Raw genomic sequence first — 12,570 nt, 5'->3', positions numbered from 1 at the left:
CCCCCTGAGCCTCCTTTTCTCCAGGCTGAGCCCCCCCAGCTCCCTCAGAAGTTCTTCAGCCCCTTCTCCCTGTGCCACAGCCCCTTGCCCAGCTCCATTCCTTTCCCTGGACACCCTCCACCCCCTCAATGTCTGTCTTGTCCTGAGGAGCCTAGACCTGCCCCCCCTTGCCCAGCCCCATTCCTTTCCCTGGGCACCCTCCACCCCCTCAATGTCTGTCTTGTCCTGAGGAGCCTAGACCTGCCCCCAGGACTGGAGATGCCTCAGCAGTTCCAGGCAGAGCGGTCACTGCTCTGGGCCCACTGCCACGCAGTGCTGGTACAACCAGGTGCCAGTGCCCTCCTTGCCTGGCTGGGCACAGCTGGGGGTGCTGAGCAGCAGCTGTGGGAGGGAGGAACTCACCAGCTCGTTGGCGTGCTTGGACCAGGCGAGGTTGCAGACCTGGGAGCCGGTGTCGATGCACTGCAGGGGCTGTCCCGTCAGCGTGTTCCAGAAGCGGATGCAGCGGTCGGCCGTGCCCCCGCCCGAGGCCAGGAGCCCGTGCTGGTGTGGGGACCAGGCAATGGCTTTCACTGCTGCCAGGTGCTCTGTGTACTGCTGGACAGGGCTCAGGCTGGAGTGGTTCCAGACGAGGAGCTGGCAGAGAAGAGAGATGTGATCAGACTTGTGCTGCTGATATGGCCACAACACCCACAGGCTGTGATCACAGAATCACAGGGTGTTAAAGGGTTGGGATGGACCTCAGAGATCCTCCAGCCCCAACCCCTGCCCTGGGCAGGGACATGTCCCACCAGAGCAGGTTGCTCAAGGCTTCAGCCAACCTGGAATGAAACACTGCCAGGGTTGAATGGTGACTGGATTGAGTGATGAGACTGCACGTGGGCAACAAGGTGATGTCCACCAGCTCTGCCCAGGCAGGCACAGCTGCACTCTGTTGGAATTCACAGGATCATGGAATGATTTGGGTTGGGAGGGACCTTAAGTTCATCTCATTCCAATCCTTGCCATGGGCAGTGACACGGAGCCACACAGAATCTCCTGAGCTGGAAAGGACTCACAGGGATCATCAATCCAACTCCTGCCCAGGACACCCCAACACTGCACCCTGTGCCTGAGAGCATTGACCAAACACTCCTGGAGCTCTGTCAGCCTTGGGGCTGTGACCACTGCCCTGGGGAGCTGTTCAGTGCCCAAACACCTCTGGGGGAAGAACCTTTCCCTAATACCCACCTAAACCTGCCCTGACACTTTCCACTAGCCCAGGTTGCTTCAAGCCCTGTCCAGCCTGGATTTGAACATTTCCAGGAGTGGGGCAGTCACAACTGCTCTGGGCAACCTGTGCCAGTGCCACTCCCAGGCCAAGAGGCAGGTGGCAAAAAAAAGGACTGTCGTGGTTTAACCCCAGTCAGCAGCCAAGAACTACACAGCTGCTCACACACTCCCCCACCAACGGGATGGGGGAGCGAATCAGAAGGGTAAAAGCTACAAAAACTCATGGGTTGAGATAAAGACAGTTTAATAGAGAAAGCAAGAGCTGCACACACAAGCAAAGCAAAACAAGGAATTAATTAACTGGTTCCCACAGACAGGAGGTGTTCAGCCCTAAGGGCATGAAGCCAAAGACACTGTGGCACAGGACAGGACCTCAAGTCCTTCTGTTGTCTTTCTGGCTGCAGCACTCCAGAACATCTCCAGAAATCTGCTCAGATGATTGGGAGTTATTCTGAGCATGACGACTCATTCCAATCATGCTGTCACACAGACACTGGGCACATTCCCTACCTAGCAACCCACTCCAGAGGACTTGGAACAAGCTTCTCCATGACAGATGCTTCTCCCATATGGTGCTCAGTGAGCTCCAAGCCTGAGGTACAGGTATGAGAACTTACAGAGCTCTACCTCAGGTTCCTTCTGCACACCAACATTACTGCAACAAACGTGACCAACATTACCGCAACAAATGTGACTTAGGCACGACCTGAACAAAGTCAGAAAGGGCAGCTGAGCAGTGGCTTTGTTCAACTCAAACCCCTGAGTCAAGCCAGAGATTTAATTAGCCAAATACAGAAGCCAAATTAAATTTGCCTTTCTAATTTTATTAGGAAGAGAAGACTGAGTAGGAGATCAGCATGATTTATGTTTGGACACAATCCAGCAACTGGAACAAAAGCCTTTCAGAGAGGCCAAACTTCCTTAAAGAATCACAGAAGCATTAAGGTTGGAAAAGACCTTTAAGATCAAGTCCAACCTTTAACCTAATCCCACTGTGCCCACTGAACCATACTGCAAAGTGTCACATCCACCTGGTTTTTGACCACTTCCAGGGATGGTGACCCCACCACTGCCCTGGGCAGTTGTGCCAATGCTTGACCACTCTTCCAGGGGAGAAATTTTCCCTAATCATGGAATGGTTTGGGTTGGGAGGGACCTCAAAGACCATCCAGTTCCAAGCCCCTGCCATGGGCAGGGACATCTTTTGCTAGCCCAGGTTGCTCCAAGCCTCATCCAACATGGTTTTGGAGACCTCCAGGGATATAAAACACCTAATCTGAACCTCCCCTGGTGCAACTTGAGGCCACTCCCCCCTGTCCTAGAACAAGAAGGGGTCTGACATTTCATGTGACCCTTGGCAGCACCGTACCTTGTTATCATTCCCTCCAGAGGCCAAGAGTTGGTGGTCTGTGGACCATTTGAGGCCACAGACCTCCTGCCTGTGGCCCTGGAGGCGCCGCTCGGACTGCAGGGGAGGGGTGCGGATGTCCCTCTGCAGGATCATCCTGTCCCGGCTCCCAGAGGACAGCTGGTCTGCATTCCAGGCCAGAGCACCTGCAACAACACAGGGAGAGCATCAGAGCGTGTTCTGGGAGTCACGGAATCAATACAGTTGGAAACGACCTCCGGAGCATCAGAGCGTGTTCTGGGAGTCACAGAATCAATACAGTTGGAAACAACCCCCAAGGTCATCAAGTCCAACCATCAACCAACGTGTTCAGCACTAACCATGTCCCCTAGTGCCACATCCACATTTCTGAACACCTCCAGGGATGGTGACTCCACCACTGCCCTGGGCCTGTGGCCACATGTCAAGTCCAACCTCTCAAGCCCTGCAGGAGTAGGTCAGGAGAAAACAGCCACCACAGCTGCCAAGCTTTAAAAAAATCCAACAAACCCCAACCCAGTGCTTAAAGACCTCCCTGAAAGTCACTTTCTGGAGCCCCAGAGCTGTGCACAGACTCACCTGCACTGCAGTGTCACCAACCCCATCTGACAGTGCAGTGAAGCACAAGAATAGAGCTCAGGAGGAACTCTGATTTGCCAAATCCCACCCCAGAGTGCAGATTGTGCCTCTGAGCAGCAAAACAACAGCTCCCCCAAAAAAGGGAACTGGCAATCTCAGTGGGAAGCTCTGCAGGGCTCAAACAGGAAGGCAGTGGCAGTGAGAAGATGTTGTAACTGAACCCAAAATGCCTCAGCCATGAGGAAACACCTGCTGCAACACCCAACCACCATCACCCCCACATCACTGCACCACAGTGAGTAGATGCTAATACTCTGAGGCAGCTCAAGGCACAGCAGGGGATAAATATCAACCCTGGTACTCCAAGTCCTCCATTTCCAGCAGATTCCTGGCTAACAAAGCTCAGTCAGAAAGGAACGACCCTGTGAAAGCTCTGCCTCCTCTCTCCTTACCCACTCTGGCTGTGTGCCCCTCCAGCATGGAGAGCTTCTTTCCTGCAGCTGCATCCCAGATCTGCACAAAGCCCTTGTGAGTGCCCACAGCCACCAAATTCCCCTGGAACAGAGAGGCAGGATCAGTACAGCAGGAACACTAGCCAGAAGCTGAGGAAAAGACTTGCAGAGATGGAAAGGATCCAGAGGTCTTCCATCTTCCATTTTTTGCCCCACTGAAAGGCTCAAGCAGCCTGGCTGGAATATATTTAGTGCATGTATATTGTGTGTATCTACAGTATTGAACATGCTTTATTGTCAAGAGCTGGAGAAGCAAATTGGCTCCTCCTCCCCCCCCTGCTCACAGCGAGAGCCTCCAGGTGCTCTCCATCCCCTCGCTCAGCAAGCAGTGCTGACCGGCACACACGTGTGGGGATGTGCACAGGGAGCTGGGGGCACCCAGGACAGCAAGCCAAGGAGTCACTCGTGGCTGTGATGCCAGTGACAAGTGTGTGAGGTGTCACATACTGACCCGCTCCGACCAGCCCACGGAGGTCACGGAATCTCCTTCCACAGAGAGGTCACACAGTCGGGTCACCTTCAGAGAGGACAGAATGGGGTAAGAAACAGGTATTTGTGTCACACAGCACTGCCTGGTTTGGGACAGAGAGTGACAACTCTCCCACAGCATATTCCACAGCTCTGGAAGGCTGGAAAAGCCTTACAGCAATGTTTGGGACAGAGAGTGACAACTCTCCCGCAGCATATTCCACAGCTCTGGAAGGCCGGAAAAGCCTTACAGCAAGAGGGACTTCACTGCTGCCCATTTACCTGACTTGTACAAGCACTCCACAGGTACACACAAGTGCCAAGGCCAACGCTGAGGACATTGAGAGAGGACCAGTCCACCAGGTTCAGGTAGAAGTCATCCTGCAGCTCTGGGGCATCCAATACTTTGAATGGAATCTTGGAGATTTTCCTAGTTGGTTTTCGTGGTGATCTTAGCAGTTTCTGACTGTTCACAACAAGAGAGAGAAAATCAGCTCCAGGACCTGCACATCCCAGCAGAGAGGAGGCACAGGGTCTTTCCAGCATTTCCATAGGAATTCAGGGACAAAGAGGTTGCACAACTCTTTCCAGCAGCAAGACTGCAAGGAATTAGGTTCTGCTTCAACAGAGGGAGCAAAAAGGTAAACTAAGAGTTGGCCAAGACATGTAGAAACTCTTAGAACTCAACTGTCCCCATTTATTCTCAATTCCCACTGCAGTTCCGGTGCCTCAGAAGCCCTGGAGAAGCTGACTGAACCCTCTGTCCCAGCCTGGGGAGGATCAGTGTTACCTTTTGTTGCTGACAGGAGACAGGGAATAGGGTGAGACCTCATTGCCATCATCTGGGCTGGAACGTTTTGTGCTCAGGGAATACTGCAGAGAGGAAACACACCTGGTAAGGACCCCAAGGCATCACCCCCAATGTGTGATGGTGCCTAGCTAACTCCAACACTCAGGTTTGTCTGTTCTTCCCTTTCCCAGATGCTCTGAAGCCATACAAACCCACTGAGGTCCAAGAGCTTGATTGGGTCATTACCACACTGCACAAAAAGCCTCTGGTTCCCCCCATATCTCTTGCTGCACACTCAGGTTCTCTTTGCAGCCCCCAAAATTCTGTTATCAACAGCCTATGTCTGTCAATCCTCAGCACTGAGTCCCTGCAGGAGCAGCCTGTGTGCTCTGTTCCTGCCACACACACGTGCAACTTCACTGGTTTTCATGCAAGTCACCAACTTACAGTGAAGAGAGACTTCTTCTCTGGGGTGGAAGGCTGCAGCCTCCTGTCCTCTGTCTGGGGGTCCTGCACCTTCTCAATCCCTGCTCCCAGGAGCTCATTCTTCAGCAAGGCAGAGTAGGCAAGGCCATCTGTGAAGACAAACAGGCACTGAGCAGAGCTCAGAGCAGCAACAGCTCTGCAGGGAGAGTCCTTCAACCCAAGCCATTCCATGATTCTATGACTGTACACTCACAGAGCCTCTTACTGAGCCTGGGGCCCCCATTCAGAACCAAGGGAAGTGCATGACTGTACACTCACAGAGCCTCTTACTAAGCCTGGGGCCTCCATTCAGAACCAAGGGAAGTGCTCCATCGGGAAAGTGCTTCCATGGCACAATAAATCAAGGGATACAAACAGCCTTTTTCTTCCCAGATGCTCAGCAGCAGTAGTGACCTGGTACTCACTCCTGATGGTGGCACTTCCCAAAACACCAGCAGCAGTTTTGGCTTCAGCATGAAAGTGCCAGTGTGGCCTTAGCTTCCAAACTCCCCAAGAGTTTGAACCTAGAGCTCTGGGCACGGCCCAGGTGGTAGGAGGAGGCTCTCACCTTTGCCATTGTCGGATGTGGCATCCTTTGCTTTTCGGTTTTGGCTTGGGGATTTCTCGTTTTCCTGAAATGGAGAAAGATGTCCTCAGCACGGAGAAACTATGGTATGTGGTGAAACAGCAGAGGGAGAAGGCTCCAGGAGCACAGGGTTTAAGGATATGCACTCAGAGCAACTCTTGTGGGGCAGCAGAGGCCCATGGTGCAGGAGATGAGCAGAGCAAAGCCAAAGGCACCATCTCCTCAGTGCCAAGGCTGAGCTGCAGGAGAGCTGAACTTACATTGATTCTGTGGAAGTTGATGCTCCAGTTGGCTCCAGCTCTTGAGGGAATGAATCTGTCCCCATGCTTGCTAGGAGAAGACATTGGAGAATTGGAAGGAGTCAGGGTTCTCCTCATCTCTGCCACCTGAATTCAAGAACAAAAGACACACACAAGTGTTGATCACAACAGAGGCCTGAAAACATCACTGAGGTGTTGGCAAAGCTGAATATGCCCAAGTAGAAGAGCTAAGCATCACTTTATCCTCTCAACAGAGCTAGTGAGCACCTGACGTGGAAACATCTGTCCAAATGAGCCATTAAACAGCCTCTTTCTCACTGCTCCTTCTCAAGCTGACACTGCCAACCAGACTGATGTCCAGGCTACACTGAAGGCCTCATCCAGTAGAGGTTTCAGCACCTCCAAGGACAATGACCCCACAAGCCCCTGGTCCACCTTGTGTCCTGCCCCTGGGCAGTACTCTCCACTGGCCTTTACCTTGTCAAGCCCTCAGTTGGTTGGTTTGTTAGCTCCTAATTTTTTACATTCCACATGTACTTATTGAACTGTGTAGTGAAAAGCCATTTCTGAGCTCCTAATTTTTTACATTCCACATGTACCTATTGAACTATGTAGTGAAAAGCCATTTCTGAACCCCATAAAAACATCTTCACTCCTTTTTGCATCCTGCACTGAGGTTATATATTCAAAGCTCTGCTGAACTCATGTGGGTGTTGGTAGAGCTCAGGAACTCACTCCTGCTCCCAGCCCAAAAGAAAGCTGAGGTTAGCTTCAAAGAGGCCCCAAGTTGTTCCGGAGCTCCAGGGGCACAGGGTGTACTCACACAGGGCATGGTGTTCTCATTCTGGATGTTGATCTGGCGCAGGAGACGCCTCTCGTAGTCCTGGTCCATGGTGGGAGCTTGGCTGGAGGGATCAGCAGGCTCAGGGGTTTATCTTCACCACTCGTTCACTGCAACAGAAAGGGGAAGAAAACACCCAAGTGTTACCCATCTCTATACAGCAGCAGCTTCTTCAGTCTCCTGAGCCTGTTCTTTACACTGGAGACCACTTTTCTTACTCGTAGCACTGGGACCAAACTGGTGTGATGTGGAAAGTCGCTTTGCTGAGCAGCCCTGTGCTGTGTTGCTGCCCTTGGCTGCACAGTGGTGTGCAGGCAGCTGCGACTGCGTGCGTGCCAGGACCTCAGCAGGTCCCCAGCTCACCTGCAGCACAGTTTGTCAGGTGTTCAGGACATGGTCATGGAAAATCCAGACACCCACAGCCTATCCAGGCAGTGGCACAGGTTGCCCAGAGAATCTGCGGCTGCTTCACCCCTGGAAATGCACCAGGCCAGGTTGGACAGGGCTTGGAGCACCCTGGGCTACTGGAAGGTGTCCCTGTCCATGGCAGGGGTGGGATGGGATGAGCCTTAGGGTCCTTCCAACCTGTCTGGGATTCCGTGACCGCACCACAAGCATCCATCCCACCCCTCAGGCCAGAGGCACAGCGGCAGCACTGAAGGTGTGACGAGCCGTGACAGAAGGACTGCAGACTCTTACCACCACCCACACAGCTATGGATGAGGCAGTCCTGGGGGAACATCCCACACTATGCCCATGTCATCCCAAACACTCTTCCTGAGCACAAAGCTCACTCACAGCTATGTAGTCTATGAGCAATAACATCCTTTAGGCATATATTTCAGGCCAGGGCTGCTTCATCACAGAATCACAGGACACTCAGACTTGGAAGGGACCCACAGGGATCACTGATCCAACTCTTGGCCTCAGGACATCCCTGAGAATCCCACCCTGTGCCTGAGAGCATTGCTCAAACGGAGCTCTGTCAGCCTTGAGGCTGGGACCACTGCCTGGGGGGCAGTTCAGTGCCCAAACACCTCTGGGGCAAGAAGCTTCTCCTGATACCCAACCTAACCCTCCCCTGACACAACTGCAGGCCATTCCCTCGAGTCCTGTCGCAGCTGAGACTTGGCTGGTAAACCACAACCTGTACCAATACGCAATAGATGAGCTGACACCTGTGTGAGGATACACAGACACAGCCTCACAGAGCTCCGAGGGCACAGAGCAGCCCAGTCTCCCCCTCACATACCCCTTGTGCTTTGGTCACAGCTGACGTGGGCACAAAAACAGCCACACCAAGTTGTTCTTTCAACCCAAGATAAACGTGTCCAAAGGGAAAGGTGGAACCCGACACACAAACAAATCCCCGCCACGCACAGGGTGTGCGGAAACTTAAGGGATTTTCATTCCTCCTATTGCATAAACATTTATGGCACCTGGAATGAGGCCAGGAGTCGCCTCAAGATACAAACTTGTGGCAAAATCAGAACACACAGAGGCTGTGCTGGGAGGAGGCTGCCACACTCAGGGACTGCCATGAACTGCCTCCCCTCGCTCTGCCAGCACTGCCTGCTGGGCACAGGTTACCTCCAACGACCAAACCCTGCCCAGAGTCACTGCTCAAAACTGGGGACATGTTGTCCAGCTACAGAGGGTCCAGCGGCACACGCTGCACCGCAGCAAGATGGGGTAAGTATTACAGCATTCTGTGGAGTCACCTGGAAAACAAGGCAAAGCAAACACTGCACAGCATCAGTCCAGGGTTTACCTCAAGGGGTCACAGCGAACGGGGTGGCATCAGGCTGGGCAGCAGTGAGCACTGAGGGTCCACAGGGCTCCACTTAGGGCAGGTTGTCTCTAACGTCTCCAGAAGTGACTTGGGCGCAGGACTGGGGGGTCCTGAGTGGGTGTGCTGAGGACACTGAAGTGGGAGGAGCTGCTGTTTGGTGAGGACACTGAAGTCCCTCGAGGACACAGAGGCCCTGACAGATGTGAGGGCTGAGGTTTAACAAGGGCAAGAGCCACATCCTGCCCCTGGGATGGGGCAGCTCTGGTCAGGGCCCCAGGGCTGACAGAGCTCCAGGACTATTTGGTCAATGCTCTCAGGCACAGGGTGCAGTGTTGGGGTGTCCTGGGCAGGAGTTGCACTGATGATCCTTCGGGGTCCCTGCCAGGTCAGGACATTCTACAGTTCTCTGATCTAAGCCATTTGTTAGCACTGAAATTTGGACTTCTTACAAATGCTGAAATGCAAAGGCCTTTTCTTCCTTGCCACGAAACCTGCCAACACTTCTCCAGGAGCACCCCTGAAACAGCTAGTGCCAAGCTGTTTCCCAGCACACCTGCTTACCTCTGCCACCTCCTCCCCCAGGCTCTCTTCCCTTTTCATTTGATACATTTCTCCCGTATGTTCTTTCGGAGGCAAAACTGGGAGAAAACTCCCAAATCTAACAGTGATCAGCTCCCACCAACTGAAACAAAGAGTCAGTGACAGCACTATGGGGGGTGAAAAGCCTGTGATGAGTAAAGGAGGTTGAGAAAACCTCAGTTTGTCGCTCACTTACCACTACCCTTACAGCTACCAAATGTGTGTCTCGAACCAAACAGCTCAACAAAACTCCCCCCCACCCTTTTCTTTTTTGGGGTTGTTGTTGTTCTAGCACCATGAGTAAGACAGCTCAGGCTGCAGAGCCCACACGAGGAGTGTGATCAGCTGGGGAACACCACACATGGCAAGTGTCCTCCCAAAATGCCTCACACACATTCCTGAGAGATCCACAGCCAGTTACACAGCACAGAGCCATTTTTAATTCTGCCTCTCAAACACATTTGCTTCTCCAGCTTTCCATTTCAGTTCCCATCTGCCCAAATTTCAGCTACAACTTCCACAGCACGCAGAGAATGTCCAGCTGAGACCCTGCACAGGCAGAGCACAGTGGGGAGTGTTCAGCACCTGAACAGTGACAGGTTCTTACCTTTCAGCCTGTGCCACTAACACAACCAGCAGCTCTGGTTCAGGGTAGGCTCTTGCCACCATTAAATTTGGCTGTGGGAAGGATAAAAAGGCTTTGCCAGGAGGACTGGGGGTGCTGCTTGGCAGCAGCTGACCATGACCCAGGTGTGCCCAGGTGGGCAAGGGCACTTGCCTTGTACCACCCGTGTGGCCACAGAACAGGGCAGCGTCTGCCCCTGTGCTGGCACTGCTGAGGCACCTCCAGTCCTGGGGGCAGTTCTGGGCCCCTCCAAAACAGACACTGAGGGGCTGGAGAATGTCCAGGGAAGGGAACGGAGCTGGGGAAGCGGCTGGAGCACCAGGAGCAGCTGAGAGATCTGGAGCAGCTCAGTCTGGAGAAAAGGAGGCTCAGAGTGGTCTTTCTCACTTTCTACAACTCCCTGGCAGGAGGTGCAGCCAGGTGGGGTCAGGCTCTGCTCCCAGGGAGCAAGGGACAGGATGAGGGGAAATGGTTTAGGTTGAATATATGGGGAAACTTCTTCTCCAGGAGTGTTGCCCAGCCCTGGCACAGACTGCTGAGGGCAGTGGTGGAGTCACCATCCCTGCAGGGATTTAAAAGCCTTGTGGATGTGACACTTGGGGCCATGGCTAGTGGTGGCCTTGGCAGAGCCGGGGAATGGTTGGATTCAGTGGTCTTAGAGCCGTTTCCAACCTGAATGATTCTGGGATTCCATGACTGAGGTATGCATGCTGGAAGTTCTCTTGAAGCTGCAGAAGGAGCTGCAAGTGTCACATACTTTTTTTGGGTACTACTTTGTTCCTAATTGTGTGGTTTCTGCTCGGAGAAGAAAGGTGGGTTTGGTGGAAGGTTCTGGATTACAAGGGAAGAATTTATATTCCAACCTTATTTTCCTCACGCACCACAGGAACCTCTGGGCTGGCTGGATTGTCTCACAGCTCACTGCCTGCAGAACAATACTTGCAGGCAGAGTTATGGGGCTGAACAAGTGCCTTTTGTTCTTTTATTGACCCAACCTTCAGGTGCACAAACACAGGAAGGTTTTATCTGGGTATGGATGTATTTGACACGCAGAGTGCCAGGCCTGGAAGGGGCACAAGAGCATTTATTTTGCAGTGATTTCTGTGGCTTGGGCAGGCTGCACCTGTTTGATTCCTCAGGTTGTGTTGGTTCTGTCACTTCACATATTCTCCGCTCTGGCAGAGCAAGAGCTGGACGATCCCTGACCCTTTTTTATTCCAGAAATTGTTTGTGTCCTTCTTAAAACTGGGAGGTGTTTGGTTGGGTGAGTGTTAAACTGTGCTGGTGAAAGTAAGACTCAGAATACCAAAGGCAGGAGAACTTTCAAAGGTAAAAGCTACAATAAGAATGAAGTTTTTATACATGTATATGTAAAATAAACATCATATAATTCCTAATTTAGGGCCAAAGGGGGTACAGGATATCTTGGTAATTCAAACCTCATTCATGTCATGTTGATGTTTTATTTTGAAGCATCTCAAGTTTAACAAAAAGGTTGCCTGGAGCTTTTTTTGCTAATAAGCCCCAAAACGTAGAGTTAGTTAGCCAGAGCCTCCCCAAAGCCAGACATGCTGCTTGCTCCTTGGGCCTGTGTTTAATGGCTTTAGGTTAAAAACATGTCATTATCCAGGAGCTGAGTATTTCCAAGCTCTCCAGAACCCCCCAAACATTTCTCAAGGGCAAAAGGATGGAGAACATCTCACACCAACGAAATCCCTCCAGGAATTGGCCTCCTTTCAAACAAAGCTAAAGCCTTCTGTTTTACCAATACTTCCCTTTTCAGAGCAACAAGGATGTCACTTTTTATCCAACAGTTTACTAACGGATCAGCGTGAGGAGCACTTAGAACATCAGCACCTCCTGCCCAGGGAGCTCACAAACCCCTTGATGCACTCACTGCCACCAGCTCTACAATACTCTGTGCCAAAAATGCCAACTTTTCCAGCTGGATTTGGAGGCAGACTGGCTCAAAGGCAGAGCCCCAAGACATTGTTTTCATTTCCTTCCAGGCTGGAACAGGAGTACAGAAGCTAAAGATGTTGCAATTCCATCCCAAGCTTAGGAGCCAAGTGGAATGCCAAGTGATCTGTGTCTCCTCCCACCTCCTGTGGCTCAAAACATAGAATGTTATAGAATCTTAGAATGTTCAGGGGTTGGAATGGAGCCCCAACCCCTGCCCTGGGCAGGGACACCTCCCACCAGAGCAGGTTGCTCAAGGCTCATCCAACCTGTGAACACTGACAGGGTTGGGGCAGCCACAGCCTCCCTGGGCAACCTGTGCCAGTGTCTCACCACCCTCACAGCAAAAAACTGCTTCCTGATGTCTAATCTCAATTTCCCTCTTTAAATGTCTCCCCATTGCCCCTTGTCCTGTCCCTGCACTTCCTAACACAGAGTTCCTCTGCAGCTTCCCT

The 12,570-nt window shown here is 52.3% G+C and overlaps 1 protein-coding gene across 3 annotated transcripts in view; it reads right to left on the bottom strand.

Annotated features, from left to right (window-relative positions):
• FZR1 (fizzy/cell division cycle 20 related 1 (Drosophila)) overlaps positions 1-7,273 on the bottom strand; it is a 10,421-nt gene extending 3,148 nt beyond the window's left edge. The window contains exons 1-10 of one of the 3 annotated variants that reach the window (XM_009072517.1): positions 7,143-7,273; positions 6,320-6,445; positions 6,042-6,105; positions 5,456-5,583; positions 5,009-5,091; positions 4,501-4,684; positions 4,202-4,267; positions 3,691-3,793; positions 2,642-2,826; positions 403-636 (exon numbers count right to left, since the gene is read on the bottom strand). In XM_009072517.1, the coding sequence (XP_009070765.1) occupies positions 403-636; positions 2,642-2,826; positions 3,691-3,793; positions 4,202-4,267; positions 4,501-4,684; positions 5,009-5,091; positions 5,456-5,583; positions 6,042-6,105; positions 6,320-6,445; positions 7,143-7,211 (1,242 nt within the window). In that variant the 5' untranslated portion in view covers positions 7,212-7,273. The remainder of the gene's footprint in view (positions 1-402; positions 637-2,641; positions 2,827-3,690; positions 3,794-4,201; positions 4,268-4,500; positions 4,685-5,008; positions 5,092-5,455; positions 5,584-6,041; positions 6,106-6,319; positions 6,446-7,142) is intronic. The other 2 variants (XM_009072516.1, XM_009072518.1) reach the window with 2 other exon arrangements.
• Between the last annotated feature and the right edge of the window lie 5,297 nt (positions 7,274-12,570).

This window comes from Acanthisitta chloris, unplaced genomic scaffold (assembly GCF_000695815.1).
Source record: "Acanthisitta chloris isolate BGI_N310 unplaced genomic scaffold, ASM69581v1 scaffold4784, whole genome shotgun sequence".
Lineage (NCBI taxonomy): Eukaryota > Metazoa > Chordata > Aves > Passeriformes > Acanthisittidae > Acanthisitta > Acanthisitta chloris.
Note: the sequence above shows the minus strand (reverse complement) of the source record. Positions and strands in the feature narration are given on the sequence as shown.